Source organism: Misgurnus anguillicaudatus, chromosome 25 (genome assembly GCF_027580225.2).
Source record: "Misgurnus anguillicaudatus chromosome 25, ASM2758022v2, whole genome shotgun sequence".
In the NCBI taxonomy this organism is placed as follows: domain Eukaryota; kingdom Metazoa; phylum Chordata; class Actinopteri; order Cypriniformes; family Cobitidae; genus Misgurnus; species Misgurnus anguillicaudatus.
Window position 1 is genome coordinate 26,076,003 of NC_073361.2, and position 21,518 is coordinate 26,097,520.

Sequence of the window (21,518 nt, forward strand, 5' to 3'; positions counted from 1 at the left end):
ACGCACACTCATGAAAACGTGTGGGCATATTACAGATTTCCTTTGAAACAAAGTTTTGTCAAAGTTATTATCTGTAATTTCCTTTCACTGCATGTGAAGTGTTGCTTAGTGACTGAAGACGGAGGAAATTTTCATCAACAGCTCAGTAATTTGTTCTCTCTCACACACCTTCTCTCTGTTTCTCAAAAAAACAGCGAAAATAATCTTAATGGATGTCCTGTTATGGTTTACAGATCTGCAACTTTCCCCTTTTGCCGAGCATGTTTACAGAAACGTGTCCTTTTAAATAGTTATATTAGCACCGCGCATCTGTCGGCGGTCATACGTCGCGTGTCAAACTCTCTTGTTAGACAATGAGTTTCACGTCTGTTGTAAAGCCATGATTCTATCTTAAGCAACAAAAGGAAGTGAATATGAGACAGACGATGCTTTGCACTGCAGCTGCACCTTCGATTTCTTGGGTTGTATACTGTAATTGTTTGCAACTGCACCTTTAAAGAGAGCAAGGACGCCCCAGACTCATCTTCTGCCGTTTGTTGAGCATTTTTATGCATTTAAACTAATAACTCTTAATTTGCAGATCGAAAACTACACATTGGCTCTCGGTTCCCGTCCTCCCCCCGACAGATGACTTCATCACAGGCCTAGGGCCACGCTTATGCACCGATTAGATGAGAAAATGTTCGGCCAACAAATCTGCTCGACTGTTTACACTTGTTTGGTTTAAACACATTATCGGAATGGCACATCTTTCCTCGAGTCACAAGAAGTCCCGGTGGGTCGGAATAGAGGAAAGCTAGATAGAAACAGAGAGAAAAAGGGAAAGATTTAAACAGAGGCCATGTTCGTTTGATGTGGCCGTTAAATGTAGCAGTGTTGCTTTCTGCAAAACATTTCAGATGCATTAGGGTTTATTGGAAACACTGTTTCTGATGCTGTTAAACCCCTACTGCGCTGATAGTTTTATGGTAATGTGCTTCAGACTCTTGCAGAGATGTTTTTTGTACACTGTCAGAAGAAATGGACAAAAAATGCTTTTTAGATGCCAATAGTGCCCTTTCAAAAGGTACACCTTTGCAGTTTGCACCTAAAGGGTGCATATTAGTACCTCAAAGGTACATATTGATACCAAATAATGCACACATATCTGTACCCCAGTGACAGTCTGGGATCATTTTTTGACCATTTTATCGTATGCATATAATATAAAGGCTTCACTGTAAAATCTCAACCAAGAGCGTATTAACATCTGAGTCACTTTCACACACAAATACCTACACACAGTATTAAGCAATTTGGTTTCTATAATGACATATCAAGTTATACTTAGTGTTGTAGTCGAGACCACCTAAATCGAGACCAAGACCAGAGGATGTGAAACCAAGACAAGACCGAAGGCGGTCGAGTCCGAGGCAAGACCTTACAAAAATGGAGGGAATTACATTAATTTGTCAACAAAATTAATACAAAGGCCCACAATGTCCAAGATGTAATACCATCCATTTTTGTAAGGTCTTGTCTCGGTCTCGACCGTCTTTGGTCTTGTCTTGGTTTCACATCCTCTGGTCTTGGTCTCGATTTAGGTGGTCTCGACTACAACACTAAGTGAACTATCCAGGGGTGCAAACTCATCAGGGGTGAAAAAGGAGACAAAGACACAAGCGTTCATATACTGTATTTATCACAGTTTATATCAATTCTAATTTGTATTTTATTTATTTATTTATAATTGTAAATCCTATTAGTGTAGCATTTTATTTTTTTTATCAAATTTGAAACTGTTAACATTAGTAAATGCACCTCAAACTAACATTAATTACTGTAATGACATTAACAAGAATTAATAAATGCTAGTAAAATTGCGAACAAATACAACCTTTTTGTAAAGTGTTACAGAAATTTGTATTTCATATTATTCAGTACACATAAACAAATCATTTAAGGTTTGTTCTGGTCATAGCTCTAATACAGTATGAATATTAACCCTGAACGAGCAACTTTAATCAAAGTTGTGTACAATTTCTCATGACTTACTTATCTTATTAAAGGTAAAAAAAGTGGTTAAGTTAAGAGCAGAGAGATTTTCTCTCAATGCTGTTTGGTTAACACGAGTAACAGACAAGAGCAAAATTAGGTAACTTCCCCTTTAAGACCAAAGTCTGGATCTATATAGGCTACTGTTACACATGCGTTTTCTCTTTTAGCTGTTTACTTTCTCTTAAGACCTAAATTGTCATGTTTATTTACTTGAGGATACTTGCAAAAACCAGGAATTTCGACGAATATGTGTATTTAAGGCTAATACAGCGGCAAAAACACTCACAAGCTCAATGAGAAGCGGCTGCTTGTTTGCACGGTTGATAGTGTTTCAACGACTTAAAATCACTTAATTTAAAACTGCGATGTTTAAATACGTTTACAAATGTTAAGCTTTTGTGACCACGCGCACAGCAACGTGAAGTGGGCGCGTAACCTTGAATGAGAAAATACTACGAGTTAAGTGTGTGCGCTCAATCTGCACAGACTGCTTAAACTTCGGCAGTAAATAAGGTGACTATAAATTGTAAAATATAACACGCCAAACTCGCTATACATTTGACATTGTTACCACATGGTACCCTGTCGCAGACCCCCTTCACCCCTCATTTTCAAAACCTCATCGGATCTAGACGAATCACAAAAATTACCTATTTTGGATCAAAAACAAGTTTCCACCCCTGACTATCCCCCATCTTTTATTTTTATGGACACAACAGTAATAAAAGATATTAAATAAAAAATAAGTCAACGATTGCTTTTAAACCCAGAAGTTTTTTTATCCAATCACATTAATGATGTTAACACATAAATTAGACAGTGCACCAGCAATTTAGTGCAATTCCCAAAGTTGTGGTCTTGACCGATCTTGAAATAAAATCTAGAGACCACTAAATCTGCGACAACTAAGACAAGACCAAGACAACCAAAAAAATGGTCTTGAGACCGGTCTTGAGTACTACTACAAGACTAGTCATACTTGTAGGTTTATGTAAAGAGCCTAGCCACCCTGCTGAAAAAAACAATAAAACCATTTCAGAAAATTCTAATGGTTTCCATTAAAATACCAATAGGAACCATTAGCTTTTACCATTAAAACCACTACACTGTAGTGTGTTTTGGGCCATATTCCATTAGAACCAATACATAGAACCAATACATACCATTATATTAGAGACCAACAAGAACCAATACACTGTAGTCTGTTTTGGGCCATATTCCACTAGAACCAATAAAATTCCCAATAAATTATTTTCTGTAATGGTTTTATTGTTTTTTTCAGCAGAGCAATCACAGCAGTTATACATGGCAGCAAAAACATGCTATTAAATTTTAAGCATCAGACACAGGGAAGCATTTTTCTTAAACTAAAGTGCATAAAATGCAATAAAACTGTACAATCAAGCGCTTTTAAAATCATGCATTTGCTTCCATGAAGCTTTGAACCCTGGGCAGCTCAAAGAGCTTTCATGAAAAACAATCAGATCACGAAAGCTTTCAATACGTAAACTCAAGACTTCAATGATTCTTAAAACTGATTCAGTCTTGGAGATGTAGTTCCTGGGATCATTTGAACTGTAATGGTTTAAAAAAAACTAATTCAGTGGAATAAGGAAGTGTGTTTTAAATCAATGGCTTAAGACACATTTGCAAAGCGTGGAGAGCACCAGCTGTGAGCTTTTTACCACAGTTCAACCGAGAAGACTGCTAAACACGCAATGTGCTACAAAATCAGTCTTCTAGCGTGCTTCATTACAACTCAGCATAAAATAACCAAGAGTATGAACAAGCATTGAATCATTCTCCAAAATGCAGTACATTTATGCGCTTTATTTATCTGACCTCTGTTGGACTGTAAGTCCAAAAATGCTCTCCAAGGCCACTTATGATCAGTCTGATGAAATCTGTATGAATGCTCTCACCAATGGTATGGCTACAGATCTAAGCTAACAACTGAAAGATTGTAGTTCGGAGGCTGGCCTTACCGTACGATAACCACAAACCCCATGAGTGAGGTGCTTCAAGTAGTCACACGTCAGATGAGAAGCAACACGCTTGAAAAAACTGTGAAACGTGAAATGTGTAACTTTTTACATGTATGTAACCTGTAGTACTGAAAATTGGTCTATACACACTGTAACTAATTCTTTATACAGTAAACAATATTGAACCAACTATGCTAGTTTCTTTATTGTCTCATAGCAGTTCAGTTATGAACAAAGCAATATTTTAATTGTACGTTTAAAATCTATGTTGACCTTGGATACATGCATCCTATTGATCACATGAGCATATTTCCAGTACAACAGCTGACTGCACAAGTATGTACATGATGTGGATGACACATGGCCTTGCATTGTTTCATGGTGTGTAAACAAACAGGAGGAAGACAATAAAGTGCTGGCTAATGCCATCACTTGTACTGTAGATCTACTGTGTAGTGAACACAGGGCACTACTACGCTGTACACCACACTGGGCAGATAACCCATCAGAGTAAGCTGTGAGATTCTCTGATGGTCACCATTAAACCGGATGTTAACTGCCACATCACAGGTGCTACCACAAAGTTTCACAAGGATGTAACGAAAATATACCAGAATGTCTGAATATGCAAACTTTCACACTACTGCTTTTTGTATGCATGAAACTCTGCATTTGCTTTATTGTGCAGAAATACAGTATCCTATAATTCAATGCTTGTTTTTCAGTGGGATGATGAATAAATACATTTTAAAATGTGATGCTGAAAAATTTGTTTAGACCGCTTTATTATTGTTTAGACTGCCAAAACAATAGACATTTTACACAAAATGATTCAATAGAATCATAATAACGTGATACGCACGCACGCACACAGTTTACTGTTCTTACGAAATATTAAACCATCCATTACATTTACCTTGTATAAATTAGCATCCTATAACTAAAAGGTTATTTCACAAAATGTAAAAAAGGATGTGCGTAAAGTGTCCGGCATACCTTTGCGATGTTTGTTTGTACTGGACAGTTGGAGTTTTAAGTCGTTTTCTGCATGACGCAGAACGTTGGCCGTATGACAGCAAAGTACAGCGAGAGCGACTTGACAGCGGGTGAAAGCTCGCGGTACGTTGATGTCATACGTTAATCGGTCTGCGCAGAGCTGCTTGATGTCGAACATATTGTATTTACTCTTCATGCAGGTGCTGAAAATCCGCTTTCAGAAAGGCAGTCAGTCAGTCGCGAAATGGAGTAATTTCTTAACAGATGGATTTTCCAATGTAAGTCTTCGCCCCAGTCCGGCTTAACCGCTGTCTGAGGGAAGGTGAGTGAGCGTCTTTAATTATTTTCAAAGCAAGCACGTTGAGCGTCACGCTCTCAGTGTAGTTTGTGTGATTGACACCGCGTTGTGCTAAAAAAAATACTTTTCTAGACATCGGCAAGCGCTGTGCAGATGTGGCATCAAAGAACCGCGAGAGTAATTCTAAAGCATCGGAGAATTGTGCTCTCGCGGTACTTCAATGTCATAATCCGATTATTAGTCTGCGCAGTGTCGCCTAAAAGAAACCCCACAGTATGATTAGCTCGTTTTAAAATATCATTTAGTTTACTTTAACGCTAAAATTGTGTGGTTTGTATACTTGTATACACAAACGTAGCTTGAATATTAAGTTCATCATTAATTAATACTAGCCCTATTGTCACTTTTGTGCCAATTTGTGTCACTCAAAATGCTAATCATATTTTATTGCAGAAATTTCTTTGCAGTTTAAACCTTATATGATGATAATTGAGTTTCTCTATCATGCTGGTGAAATTCTTCACTGCTGCTGTTTATGTTCATTGCTAGATATGTTGACAGATTAAGGTAAAGGTTGAACACTGCAGGGCCGTTTGTGTGGCGTCAACAAAAAGCAGATGCCAATTTTGCACGATGACACAGAGTAGGATTTCACTTATTTTTAATTGGCCCTTTAAAAGGATCCATAATCAGATACCAAACCTAAAAGACAATTAAATTTCATCATTAATGACCCTTTCTGCTCACTTGAAGGCCATAAGCACATACGGTAAATGCTTTTTCAATGTTCACAGTATAATCCAAATGTCCTAAATTAGGCTGGGTAGGTTTCCCAAACCTAATACTCATGGATTTTTTGAAACAAAAGAGCTTTCTTGGATGTGAAATGTCTGCCTTCATTTAAAATCCTAATGTAATTCACGCTTTATTCGTGTTATGCTATTCAAAGATGCAATTTAAAATCTGCACTGTAAATGTGTGATTCACAGTGTCTTTGGGGAGCATCTTTGTCTTCTGATCCTTAGCCATTTACAGTAGATGCTGTTACCTTGGTGACAGAAGAAAGGTCAGTCAATGTTAGAGAGAGAGAGAGAGAGACAGAGAGAGAGAGAGAGAGAGGACTGGCTGGACTTGCGAGTCCTTGCATAATTTGTGCATGAAATTTGTATTATATGCATGACATGATGTTTGCCTCCACCGTTTTTTAACTTTGGGAATTTAATTATTAGTGGTGTTTGCTAAAGAAATATCACTATTTGGCTTTGGATAAAACTGTCTGCTTTTCGAAATGTAAACGTAAGTAAATGTCCATTACTATCACTCATTTAGGATGAACCTGGTGCAAAACTCATCCTGCATTGTCTGTGCAACAAGATGATATCTCAATTTGTCTGGCTTGTGTGCTAGTTAACTATCTATAGTAGCAACCAGCCAGCCCTAGCAACCACAGAAACGTGAACACCCCTCAGAACACCCTAGCAACCACATTTTTTTTTAAATAAGCATTTTAACTTAACATGGCATTATAAATATGATGCAATGGTCAAATCCATCCCAGGTACTCAAGCACTTATCCGTCAAGTACTAAAACTCCTATAACTTGCAAGCTTTTGAAGTTTGCGCAGTAAAGGGTCTTCAGAGGATGTTTAGTTTCATTTCCTTCCTTCATCCCATTTCCTCATTTCCCCTGCACACGTCACTGCTCGGAAACTACTGTATGTGCCCAATAAGTGGGCGTCAGCTTTTGTGTTTCCCCCTCCGACCTGAAGATGAGACTGTGATTATCCGGCAGACACTGTGATAATTTTACCAGTTACCAGTATTTCTGATATACACAACCGGCTGCCGAGGGAAAGATTGGCTTATGTACAGTGTAGTATGCCTGAATGCTGCCTCAAACTATGATTTAAAATGACTTATCTATCCACATATGTTCATATCTAAATAAAGTTTTGATGCCTTGCCAAACACCTGTTGCCATTTCCTTCCACTCCTCACAAACGCGCACGTTAAACGGAAGAAACCCTCGTGTGAGAAAGGCACTTGCATTTGTGGCTTCCTCAATCTTACACTTCCACCTTTCGCATGATTCAAACCTGCATGTAAACCTTTCTGTTCTTCAGTTCACACAGGCCTGGATTTAAATACTTTAACTCCCTTCCACGACTACAAACACAACCTCCTCCTGGCCTGGTTCCTATCATTCCTGGCATTAATTCCGAAATTTTTATGGGGGAGGAATTGCGCATTGTATTCTAATTATACGCCTATTGGTGGGGTGAAGGGAACCCAATGGGTCCATTCGGGCCCCTGGAGTTGCTCTGATGAGATAGAGATTCGGCTTTCACTGCTTTTGTCTGTGCCAGTCTCTTGGGACGGCGTGCCTGTGTCCCATGTGCTATAATGAGTCTATGATAAAATAGCCGACAAAAATGCCATGAATAATTCATGCTCCGATTCCTCAGTGATGGAAATTTCACCTCCGTGCTCAAAACACTGGTTTACATGGACGATTTGCTCATTTTGGGTCCCTTTTTTTTATTTTGTACTTTTATTTTTGCCGAATGGAGGAACTTTACTACAGATGGAAATCATAAACTAACACCAAACATGTACTGATATGTGGGGGATAGATAGATAAGATATTTATTTATTTAATGCATAAAGGTTTACTTTAATTGCACAGTGTGCATGTTGTTTATACACTTGCTAGTTACTGTGCATCCACGTACGAAGGTTACTGTGGATATCTGTCAGTGATATGAAATGTCACAGTGTCAGTACTCATTTCACCTTATGTGTGAGGGCCATAATCACATCCAGGCTTTGAACAGATGGCGTTTAACAACACAGAGCGGACGGACATATATCAAAGGCTGTCCGCAATAAAACGCTTTCCGCAGACGGTGAAACTAATCCTGGCAGGGTACAAGGGACGAGACCAAACTCAGACAGCTTTTTATCTGACCTTCATACCTTTATAGACAACACACAGCTGTAATTTCATGGGATGTATCAAAAAAGCCATTTGGTGTATTAGGATTGATTATCATTAAAATGCTAATGCTAATTTAATATTTTTAAATAGATGTTACAAATACAAAACAGGAGCAGGTCAAAATAACCCTCATATGGCAGATGCACATCTCTTACCGGGTTTCTGCATTGCTGATATTTACCGATAGGGGGCAGAATTTAGCACTGAAATATAAATATAACGGTACCGCATGTATTGCAATAATATCAACATGGCACTACAAGTACCCTATTTCACATGTGATGTATAACTAGACGAACATTACTGATTTCCCTATTAGTTTTTATACATAGCGTCTAATTTAAAAAATCTTGTAACGCAAGACTTTTGAATTGTTTCACTTTCATGCCTGTTCCCCCAAAATCCAAATCAACAGCATTCATGCATGCTATCATCATCATTACATACCTGTGACATCTGAGGTCTCAGGTTGATTTCCCTCAGGTTGATAGATTGGGGTTTCAGGTTGTTGAGAAGCTGGCACAGGAGAACCCCATCACGCAGGGTCTGCGCCAGGTCAAAAACCTGAGCGGACTCCCATGTCACCCGATGGTTCGCCGGGAGCACCTTACAATTGATCAACCATAGCGCACACTGTCTCCAATGTTCCATCATGTCCAGTGATAATAAACAATCAAAGGTTTGAGGCAAATCCGATGGGCATGTATGTCAAACTCCCTTCCGAGACCTCCGTTACACCAAAGCGGAATTGGCGTCCACGCGTCCGCTGAGCATAGCAGAATAACTGGCGATCAGATCACTGGATGCTGTAAGTGGCTGATCCGAATGCTGCTGCTCTCCTCGATCCCTCTTTCACCTCTTTTTTGCTCACCCCTCCCTCTTTCTCTCTCTATATATATGTCTGTCTCTCTCTGCCTCTCTTCCTGCTTCAGATGTTTTGCGTATTGCGCGCTCTTCAAGCTCGTGTGAGTATGCGCGTATAAAGGGGACGCGTGCAGCTGACACCCGGAACACCCGGAGGACTAATGATTATACAGTGGCCACTGTATTTTAACACTTGTGTACATATAACCAAACTGGATTCTACATAAGACGTTTTGTTGTGTCATTTTTGCAATAATTATAAGATCATTTTAGTGAAGTCAGTGTTGTAGTTAGTTCATCATGCTAGCTTGAAACACAAACATATTTTGTTTAAATTTTGAATAGGGTCTATTTTTATGATTTAAAGCAGACCTTTTGGATTTCAAGACCCCCCATTGTCCACAACAACTGAAGCCCCCTCACCCATAAGTTTTACTTAATACAATTCTAGTGTGTGGCATAACTAAAAGATGTATGTATATTCATTGTAAAATACCTAAACACTAAGAAATATATTTTATGTTTAGTCTAATTGGTCAAAATACTGTATGTACCCCAGCTGTTACCCGGGCAGTACCCTTTCAAAAAGTACAGCTTTGGACTTAAACGACTTCACATTAGGAAATATCTCACAGATACAAACAGTGTTGGGGGTAAAGCATTACAAGTAACGTGCATTACGTAATAATACTAAAGTGAAGTAACGCATTACTTTTTAAATATTTTTAGTTTAATTCATTCGAATAAAAAAATATATGTACTGAGTTAAACTGAACGTAGTCACATTATGCGTACACGCCTGTGTTGGAACAGTTTGAGTCAGAAACTGAGATGGCAGACCAGAGCTCGACATTTTTATGATGAAATATGCAATTTTTGAATGCAGAACTTTTCATTCATAAAAACACCTGCAAGGCCTGAAAGAGATCAAGCCTCAGCCAAGAAAAAGTAACTAAAACGTAACGTAAGCATTACTTTCCATGAAAAGTAACGCAATTAGTTACTTTTTGGGGAGTAGCTTAATATTGTAATGCATTACTTTTAAAAGTAACTTTTCCCAACACTGGATACAAATGTATACATATTATACCTAATGGACCTTTTATAAAGCCACAATAACAGCTGGGGTGCATTTAGACCCCTTGGAGGTCTGTTTAGTGTGAAGTCTTTTATTTTACTTTCAACTTACTCTTGTTTTATTTAGTGGAATGGCTTTTCATTCAAATCGTTTGTAATAATTTACCAGATAGCATAATCATTTACAGTTGACAATATGTCAACTCTTTTATATTTATTTTATATTTCTTTAACATTTTCATATTGAAATATTGTTTAAAAAACAGAAAATTATGGCCTATTTTTAATTTAATTTAATTTTCATTTAAAATTCTAATGTGTGCCTAGTAGAGAGAGAGAGAGAGAGAGAGAGAGAGAGAGAGAGAGAGAGTTGGCAAAAGAGAGATAGGCAGCAAGTAATGCATTGTCATACAGTAGATATCCTGTTTCTGTCTATCTCCTGCTGCTGTCATAATGAAGTTCAGGAGGTCTACATCAACACGGTCAGCTGGGACTGTCCACATTTTCACTTACTTTCGACAAGCAGGCTATTATTATATAAAACTATGCACAAAATTCAACTAAATAAAAAATCTGATTTAAACATTAACATTCACAGAAATAACATTTCATTTAACAGAAGTCACTTCTGTATTTTGCATTAAATAATACATTTTGTTATTTGAGAAGGTACTTTGCATACTTCCTAACAGATAGCGTGATGTTACGTCCAGCAGGCACCATCTCACACGTTTACATGTTTCATAAGGCCCATGTGAATGAGATCGTGGAGCAGGGGGTCTTGAGCGTGCCGTGAGGATAAATTAAACCATCTGTCAGTCATAACCAGGGACTGTTAGGAGCCTTATTATCTGTGTGCTAAATTCTTTATTTATTTTCCATTCTGTTGTAAAGGGTTGAGTGAGGGCAACTTGCATAGAGGAGGATTCATATAACAAGAACTATTTCCTGTACCAACACTGCTGCAGTCATCACATGGGTTGTGTTTCTATCCCCTATAACACCGGGATGGAAGGGCTGGACGGCATCATCCATCACAAATCAATCCCTAGAGAGACCATCAGACGGTGATAGCCTAAAGCAGCCGTTCCACGCGGTGGGAGGGGCTTAACTGCAAAGCAGCGCCCCATTCTGCGCTCTCCCCGTTTCACGATTGGTTAGAAAGGCTAAAGAGGAAGTCTGAAAATGTGGGCAAGCGCAGGAAGGAAGTGGAGAGCACAGGATGTTTGGAGCCAATCTCTATCTCTCTTTTCCTTCCTTCACAACGTTAGAGACTTGGCACAAGTCAGTCGCCCCCTCTGCGCTGACAGATGATCAAAGTGCCACACACAAGCCAAATTCTTAGAGAGACTCGAGCATTGCCACATTGCTGCCATTCTAATAATTGGCATCCTCGTCGTGACCTGCATTGTGTTTTAGGTTATAGTCAGACCTGGCATGCTAATGATTGCTCATCTGGTGACAATATTTCCTGTGCTCTGTATAAGCATCATATTTCACAAATAACTGATCAAGGTTGATAGGTGTTATAGAAATATTCTAGGTTAAACTCTATTGATAGCAGCATGTTGTAAATTACCACAGCAAATATGTGGGTAAGTACCAAAATGCTACTATGGGGCATCAGGCCTATAATTTTAATAAAATATTTGTTTGTAAATCCAAAAAAGATCACGTGATGTTATGTTATTTGTTATATGTTATAGACGGTTTCAGCAGTAGTTACAACATAAACAAGCAGCTTTCGTGGTCAACATTTAATTTCCGGTAAACTCCGCTAAGAATAAATAACAACAAAGTTATTTAAACAGTTTATTTATAACAAGCAAAAAAACAACAACACGTAGATTACCTAGGAAACCAAAACATTTGTTATTTTCGACTATGCATTTGTTCAAGAGTTTAATTTAGCAACTAGTCAGACCATATGTTATATGTTACGTTATGTTGCGTTGCAATACGTTACGTTACGGTGCATTGCGTTTTGTTGCATTTTGTTATGTTACGTTGTTATATGTTATGTGTTATATGTTACGTTATGTTGCGTTGCAATACGTTAGGTTACGGTGCATTGCGTTGTGTTGCGTTTCGTTATGTTGTTATATGTTATATGTGTTATATGTTATATATTATGTTATGTTATGTTATACTTTATTTGTTATATGTTATGTTATATGTCATATGTTATATGTTTTATGTTACGTTGCGTTACGTTGCGTTAGGTTACATTGCGTTAGGTTACGTTGCGTTACGTTACGGTGCATTGCGATGTGTTGCGTTTTGTTATGTTGTTATATGTTATGTGTTATAGCCTATGTTATATGTTATGTTACGTTATGTTATGTTGTTATGTTATGTTGTTATGTTATGTTGTCAACATGTTATTTTTAAATGAGGCTTGAATTAACAATAATTTACTTTTATTTAATCTGGGAAAGAAATTGAACTGCACTGTAAAAAATGCAGCATATATATTATAAAAACAAGTTGAAATTGTTTAACTCAATTTGTTACGTTAAAGTAACATAAAAATATACGTTCATTTGACAAAAATGCTGCATTTATTTACAGTGTGCCAGTACTTTCTAAAATCCAGATGTGCACCGCCCCTTTTGTGTTTTGTTTAATAAATATTTTGTATAATATTATTTTTATGTCTGCTAGCATGTATTACTATAATAACTCCATTTAAATCATTTTACAATGTTCAAATCTTTTCTGCATATTTCAACCCAGTATCACGAAATTACGTACCTATAGTCACGTAAAGTATTTTTCGTGACACTGAAACGTTTTTCCACCTTTTTGCGTGAACATGTCACGCATTTCTGTTTACGTGTCACTGTCACGTATTTGTTACTCAACTGTTTTGTCCTATTTTCTTACCATTGTCGCTTCGGTTTGGGGTTAGATTTACATAAAATCACATCCTTACCCAAACGCAACTCTAACACTAATGCCAGGCGACAATGGTTTAAAAATCATAAAATATAAAAAAAAATCATGGAAAAAGGTATAAACCAATACTTAAAATGACTTCCTAACGCAAACCCTAAACCGAACATCAATGGTAGGACAAAACAGTTGAGTACCAAATACGTTACAGTGACAAGTAACCAGAAATGTGTGCCATGTTCAAACAAAAAAGCGGAAAAATATGTCAGTGTAAAGGAAAAACTCACAAATTTACGTGACTATAGGTACATAATGTTGTGATACAGGGTTGGATATTTACCCCAGAAACAATACAGAAAATACCATGATCTCACTTGAATTCGTACATATTGTACGAGTTGGCTAACTCGTATGAATTTATATGAAGTGAATCGTACAAAAATGTATGGTTATTAGAAAACAATAATGAAACCCAAAATGCACCCCTATACCCAAAGCCACAGAGGTGATTTTTTTATTAATTTTATTAAAGCAACACTATGTAGTTTCCATGTAAAAATGACTTACAGCTCCCCCATGTGGTTGAAGAGCGCAACAGTGCCTGGTATCAGACACTCTTCTGCAGGCAGGGGGAGGAGCAGGGCTGTGTTTCCTACCCTCCACCCCCACTTTCAGAGTGTGCTTGTAGCAGCTAGGAGGCTGCTCAGGTTGCAGCAACAGTACAATTTGTCCAGTTAAAAGTTGTTCTATCACTGAAATAATTTTAGAGACATTATTTAAAGGTAAAAAAAACTACATAGTGTTGCTTTAATGAAATAAAATTAACTGAAATATCAAAATACCTTGTGGCATACTGTATCATATCGGAATTAATTGTCATTAGTTGGACTAAACTTTTTATTGTGTCTTTCAACAATACTACAGCCAAGCTTATTTCATATTACATTGTACCAAGAAAGGGCACCTCAGTTACAGAGCAAAACTAATGGACCTTAGCTAATATCTAGACAAAATCATTCAAGTTAAATCCTTGTGTACAATTATTGATCTGCATACACAGAGTCACTGCAAAAATCAATGACCAGGAGACCTCAGGAGAACTGAAGCCAGACTTCCTACAAGAATTCAATGCTTTAGAGGTGTCAGATGTGCAAGGACAGGAACAGAGAGAAAAAAGATGAACAGAGAGAAACAAAACAAATAGAGACAGGAAAAGTTACAGGGGTCACAGGTCTGTAATACTGAGCCATAAGGCAACAGTTATATTTCATTCAAAGATATCACAAGGCAACTTTTGGAAGACGTTTTAAGAGTATGAAAAAATTAAGTGTGGTTTTTACTACACTGGCTGGATCATTCGCTACTATGTTTCTTATTTATATCTATATGCACTGACATCTGAAGCACACCGTATTGATTAGTCATAATTTGTGACTAGAACTTGACATTTTATAATGTTGGGTTAACGTGACATAAGACCATACATTACCAACAATATCTCAGAGTAACTGTAGTGAAACAGGCAAAAATCGAGAGTGAAACGATGTAGTCTGTTTAAGAGACCGCAGTGAGGAACGATTTCAATACGTGCTTTCAAATACACCAATGCAGCGTGTGACTAACATTGTATTATTCATGCAAATGAATCACGCGTGTGTTCTGAAAGCTGATGTATCTCATGAATGAGGTTATGAAAGTCTGCTTTAGTTTTGGGTGTCCTAGATGGCCTGGACTTTAGAGGACAGATCGATGGGGTCACCTGCATTGTTTGTCTGTCAGTATCTTTCTTACATTTACATTTATTCATTTCTGGATCATCTGGCTCACGTTCAACTCCTGTATGTTTTTCTAACTTATTAATACTGTACACAATCAAAAACACTTTCAGTTTTGTGATACAGAATCATCATCATTTGACGACAGAAGAATTAGAGGTAAAACGCTGTAATCAGTGTATTTACTTTGATGTAGGGTGACCATACATGCCATTTTTCCGGAAGCTTCCAGGATTTCTGGTGCGTCTTGCGGAAGTCGTATATGTCGACCGTCATCGAGGATTATTATTTTTAGGTTCTATTGTTTCAAGGTTAGAATGTAACTACAATGATTGGATATGTTTTAACGGAAATGTGAGAACCTTGATGATGAATGCGGTTGACAAATATGACTTCCGAAAGACGCAACCGAAATCCTGGCATCTCGGACAAATGGCACATATGGTCAACCACATATAGTGATGTAATTTTTTTATTATTTTTCATAATACTGTCATGAATTCCCAAGTTTTTTCATGATTGTATCACAAATTTCTGTTTATGTGTTATTGTCATGTATTTTTGTCATATTTTCTTACCATTGTCTCTTCGGTTTAGGGTTAGATTTACATAATATGACATCCTTACCCAAACCCAACTCTAACCCTAACACCAGGCAACAATGTTTTAAAATGTAGGAAATATAAAAAAATAATCAGAAAAAAATAGTATAAGCCAATACTTCAAAGTGACATCCTAACGCAAACACCAAATGTAACCCTAAACCGAAGCAAAAATGGTTTGAAAATAGGAAAAAGCAGTTGAATAACCAATACGTGACAATGACACATAAACAGTACATTCATGATTTTTGTGATTTGTACGTCACGAAAAACGCGGAAATTCGGGACAGTATCACATAAAAGAATCCAAAAATTACTTGACTATAGTAATTTTCGTGATTCGTACGATCATGAAAAAACACCGAAATTCGTGACAGTATCACGTAAAAGAATCCAAAAATTACTTGACTATAGAAATTTTTGTGATTCGTATTATCCGAAAAAAGCTGAAATTTATGACAGTATCACGTAAAAGAATCCAAAAATTACTTGTCTATAGTAATTTTCGTGATTCGCACGATCACGAAAAACGCGGAAATTCGTGACAGTATCACGTAAAAGAATCCAAAAATTACTTCACTATAGTCATTTTTGTGATTCGTACGATCATGAAAAACGCAGAAATTCGTGACAGTATCACGAAAAAGAATAAAAAATTACGTGACTATAGGTACATGTGAGACTGGGTAGCAGCCATACTTTGATGACAAATGTGATGAAGCAAATAGGCGTGGCCTGCTTTCTATAAGACCCACCCTGTTTTCGTTTATCATGTGGTGATGACATCATAATTCAATAGCCATGTTTCCATTATCAGGACGGATAAGTGTGTCTCTCTTTGGGACTTCTGCAGGGTCTATGGCCAGGTGGTTGAGCTGATTACCCTCTGGCCCAAAAAGACCATGAGGCAAGGTTCACAGTTTACATGTTCAGTGGTTTCAGTGTAGGCATTATATCGAATGAGCACAGCATGAATAACACGCTTTTGTTGTGGTACCCCTATTGATATTGCTTTAAAAATGAGATCCACAAAGCAACCACTTCTCTAAAAGATACAATGTATGGCTTTTAAAGAGAACATTTGGTATTCAAACCCAGAGATAAGTTTAGTGTGAAACCACTAGTATTGGATCTGTCAATCTGGCTTATAGCTTGAGGGCTGGGACGTTTTTGATGTTGGGAGAGGAGCGCAGATTGATTTTGGGTTCACAGATCAGGTCTGATGCTATTGAACCAGAATGACAAGCTGACAGTTCTGCCTTGCATTAGAAATACAGTAAAAAGGCAGATCGTAAATGTAGATTGTCAGATGGATAGTGTTATAAAGCTGTTATTGGGAAAACCTGAAATAGAAGATCAGATGGATACAACAAAACTTCAGTGTGTATGGTCATCACTCCCACATTCACTAATCTGGCCCTCTGGCATCAACAGGAATTTATTAACCAACATGCAAAGTGTTCACAGTAAGATCAGATGCAAACTACATCGTCTCCTATTTCCTGAAGTGACAGCACTTCATTGTGAATGGACCGAACAGCAGTTATGTGAAGTTTGTGCAACAACTACTGTACAACAACTTTACCAGAAGAACACAAAGGTTTTGGCACTGAAATACATCCCTACTGTGTTAAATCATGTGTACATTTTGAAGAGAAATGGCAGTGTATATTTGCAGCATGTTTTACCAGTTTATAGACCAGTTACTGTACGTATTTGTTTGAAATACCAAGCAAAACAGACCCTGAAATCTAACAAACTAGAATCTATTTTGAGCCTCGTTTCAAAGGACATTTGAACAATGAGAACTAAGCCAACGCCCCACCATACTAAAATAAGTCAATGGGTTTGCACTGCTCGACCTGTCCTCATTTTATTTCAGCCTCTCAGAAATAAAGGTGCAAAAGCTGACACTTTATAAAAGTCCCTATCTGTACCAATAGCAACAAATATGTAGTTTTGAAGTACCAATATGCAGTGTTGTGGAAAGTTACTTTTAAAAGGAATGCATTACAATATTAAGTTACTCCTGAAAAAGTAACTAATTGCGTTACTTAGTTACTTTTCATGGAAAGTAATGCTTACATTACTTTTAAGTTACTTTTGCGTTACTTTTTCTTACTTGGCTGAGGCTTGATCTTTTTCAGGCCTTGCGGGTGTTTTTCACAAAATTTCGTTATATTGTCATGTAAAAAAAAAATTCGTGATATTATCAATTTTATCAAATACGAATTTCTGCGTTATTTTGTGAGCGTATAACGAATTCCTGTTTTCGTGTGAATATGATTTATTGGTTACTCAACTGTTTTGTCTTATTTTCTTACCATTGTTGCTTCGGTTTAGGGTTAGATTGACAAAAAATGACATCCCTACCCAAAGTCAACTCTAACCCTGACGCCAGGCGACATATAAAAAAATAAATCAGAAAAAATAGTATAAACCAATATATAAAGTGACATTCTAATGCAAGCACCAATTCTAACCCTAAACTGAAGCAACTATGGTTTAAAAATAGGAAAAAGCAGTTGAGTAACCAATACGTAACAATCACACGAAAACAGGAATTCGTTATACCATCACGAAAAAACGCAGAAATTCGTGATAATATCACAAAAAAAAGAATAAAAAAATTACATGACTATATAACGAAATTTCGTGAGACTGGGCTGTAAAAAACACCTGCAAGGCCTGAAAAAGATCAAGCCTCAGCCAAAAAAGAAAAAGTAATGCAAAAGTAAGCATTACTTTCCATGAAAAGTAATTAAGTAACGCAATTAGTGAAACAGAAATTTGTGATAATATCACGAAAAAAGAATCAAAAAATTATGTGACGAAACCTTGTGAGACTGGGTAGGTTTTTTATGATCGCAAAAATGTCAAGCTCTGACCTGCCATCTCCGTTTCTGACTTAAACTGTTTCCGCTCAGGCACACAGAGTCATAATTCTTTATTGATGTTCAGTTTAATTCAGTACGTCATTTTTTAATCAAATTAATTAAAATTCTTTGTTGATGTTCAGTTTAATTCAGTACATCATTTTTTTATGAAATTAATTTAATTGAAAAGTAACTTGCATTACTTTTTTTAAAAAGTAAATCAAATATTAATGTGTACATTTATAAGTAATGCATTACTCGTTACTTCATTATACGTAATGCGCGTTACTTGTAATGCGTTACCCCCCAACACTGCTAATATGCACCCTTTAGGTAGAAATGCAGACTTTTCTGAAAGGGTACCACCCCAGTGACCTTTATTTCTAATAGTATAGAGAGAAAAGCTCACCTGAAATACTCGGTTAATGCATCATCATTTACTAGAAAAACACAACAAAATAAGGCTTGTATATGCCTCTCTCTCTCTCTCTCTCTCTCTCTCTCTCTCTCTCTCTCTCTCTCTCTCTCTCTCTCTCTCTCTCTCTCTCTCTCTCTCTCTCTCTCTCTCTCTCTCTCTGAGATGGGACTACAGGGAATCCCAGAGTCTTGGATGAGATGAATCTTCAGGTATTCCTTATTGCTTAAGTTGGCAAAGAAGATTGTGAATCATCCAAAGGCTAAATTTCCCCTTTAAATCAAACTGTTGAAGACAGGCCTAACAAAATTCATTTTCCATGTATATTACAGTTTGTGCAAAGTCCAATATTAAATGTGTTCTCAGTTTGCCATACCACAAAAAAATGTGTTATTTATAACACAACCCAATTTGAATGAATAATCAAAATCTATCAAAATCTTGGATACTCTCTCAAATTATGGGGACGTGTCTGTTGCTACCCAGTCTCACAAAATTATGTACTTTTAGTCACGTAATTTTGTAATTTTTTTTAGTGATACTGTCACGAATTTCTGCGTTTTTCCGTGATCGTATCACAAATTTCTGTTAATGTGTCATTGTCACGGTGTTTGCGTTAGGATGTCACTTTAAGTATTGGTTTATACTATTTTTCAGATTTATTTTTTATATTTTCTAAATTTTAAAACATTGTCACCTGGCGTTAGGGTTAGGGTTTGGGTAAAGATGTCATTTTATGTAAATCTATCCCTAAACCGAAGTGACAATGGTGAAAAATTGGGACAAAACAGTTTTGTAACCAATATGTGACAATGACACATAAACAGAAATTCATAATACGATCACAAAAAAAAAACGCGGAAATTCGTGACAGTATCACGAAAAAGAATAAAAAAAATACGTGACGTTTCAGCAGTAACAACATAAACAAGCTGTCGCGGCCCGTACGTAACTTCCGGTAAACTCCGCTAATAATAAATAACAACAAAGTATATATAACAAGCAAAACAACAACACATAGATTACCTAGGAAACCAAAACATTTGTTATTTTTGACAAGGCATTTGTTCAAGAGATCAGTTTAGCAACTAGTCAGACCATTAAAAAAAACGAAACCGGAAGTAAGGTTCGGATCCAGACGTGTATCACGTGCGTCCGATGAAACCGTCTATAGGTACGTAATTTTGTGTGACTGGACTGGTCTGTTGTCTGTGTTGAAACCACACCCACTCGCTCAACTTTCAAATACCGCTATAAATTAAAAGGATGCTCACAAGTGTTTTAGGGGTGGGGCCATGGTCTTGGTTTTAGCCCCGCCTAAAGAACTGAACTGTTTAACGGTGTGTAACTCCACATTTTTGTACTACATAGTTCACAATCTTTGTAACGTGTTTTAGCAATACATAATAATATGTTTAGGAACAATTTTCTGGTTTTGTGTGAGCATTACATTAATACTGTGCATCGGTCTAATTTTAAAACAAATAAAATGTTAATATCTTTGTCTGCTTTGATGGTATAGCTCGGCCATTCCCAAACTGTGGTCCGCGGACCACTAGTGGCCCGTGAGGGTACTGCAGGTGGTCCGTGTAAAGGCAAAATAAAATATAAAATAACATATATTTTTAAGAAAAATATATTTTTTTAAGAATATGCTTTAAGAATCTGTTGTACTGATGTGATGATGACCAGTTATAGTTTTAGTGCTAGTAAGCCTATTTAAAGGTGCAGATAAATTGAGGACTTTGTGTAGACATATTTTATTATGAGTATTATGAGGTGGTCCGTGAAAATTCTTGATTACAAGTAGTGGTCCACACACACAAAAAGTAAAAAAAAAAACTGGTATAGCTGATGAGAGATTCATCTTAAAGTTTATGACTTAATTTGTTTCGTCAAGCTTCCTTGCTTTATTATTTTTGAAGTGCGCTGTAGTTTCGATTATGCTGTGAGTTTTAGGGTTTTAACTTCTGCTCAGCGGGAGAATATAGAGAGATAATATCTAAAGGAACAGAAACGTATTTTGAGCAAGAGGAAGTTTCAACATTCATCTAATTTGGCACAAGGTTGCCAGTGTAATGATTTACAGGGTAGAAAGATTTACGGAAATAAAAAGCTGTCCATCAAAATAAATGTGTTTTCATATAACATACAAAGTCATATCTTAGAGCCAGAGTAAAATGAAGCCTGTTTTTGAGGCATTAAGTTGCATCAATGCTATATTTCTCACAAGGGTTTGTTTGGTTTGCATGAAACAAGAGAAAGACTTCTCACATGAAGAAAGTTTTACTGCTCAAGTCGTCATATATCAACAGTTATGGTTAAACACACCCAGTACTACAGACATTACATCAGATGTAATTCTCTCACAGAAACCACAGAAAGACACTCTGGCATCATACTGTACTTATTCAGTATTTGAGCTAGCCTCCAACCAATAGGATTCAGAGTAAAGAAGTATTACAAAAAGCAAAAAAAAAATTCTTTTCATCATTCCAGCATCTATGGCTATATTCATGGCAAGAACCAGTAAATCTATTGGTTTTACTAGACCACGTGTTCCCTGTGTCTTGTCACTTTTACCCCGCTCCCTCGTCTATTGTTTAACTCCTGTCACCTGTTGCCCTCATCATTTCTCCCCTATTTAAGGTCCTTGTGTTTGTTGCTCTGTGCTTGTTCGTTTGTTTACTTACCTGTGAG

At 36.9% G+C, this 21,518-nt stretch overlaps 1 protein-coding gene across 3 annotated transcripts in view; it reads right to left on the minus strand.

Moving 5' to 3' along the window:
• Positions 1-9,285, minus strand: part of LOC129426552 (guanine nucleotide exchange factor VAV3) — a 96,437-nt gene extending 87,152 nt beyond the window's left edge. The window contains exon 1 of one of the 3 annotated variants that reach the window (XM_073864239.1): positions 8,762-9,285. In XM_073864239.1, coding sequence (XP_073720340.1) covers positions 8,762-8,968 — 207 coding nt within the window. In that variant the 5' untranslated portion in view covers positions 8,969-9,285. Of the gene's footprint in view, positions 1-5,018; positions 5,088-8,761 lie in introns of those variants that run through there. The other 2 variants (XM_073864241.1, XM_073864240.1) reach the window with 2 other exon arrangements.
• Positions 9,286-21,518: the final 12,233 nt, after the last annotated feature.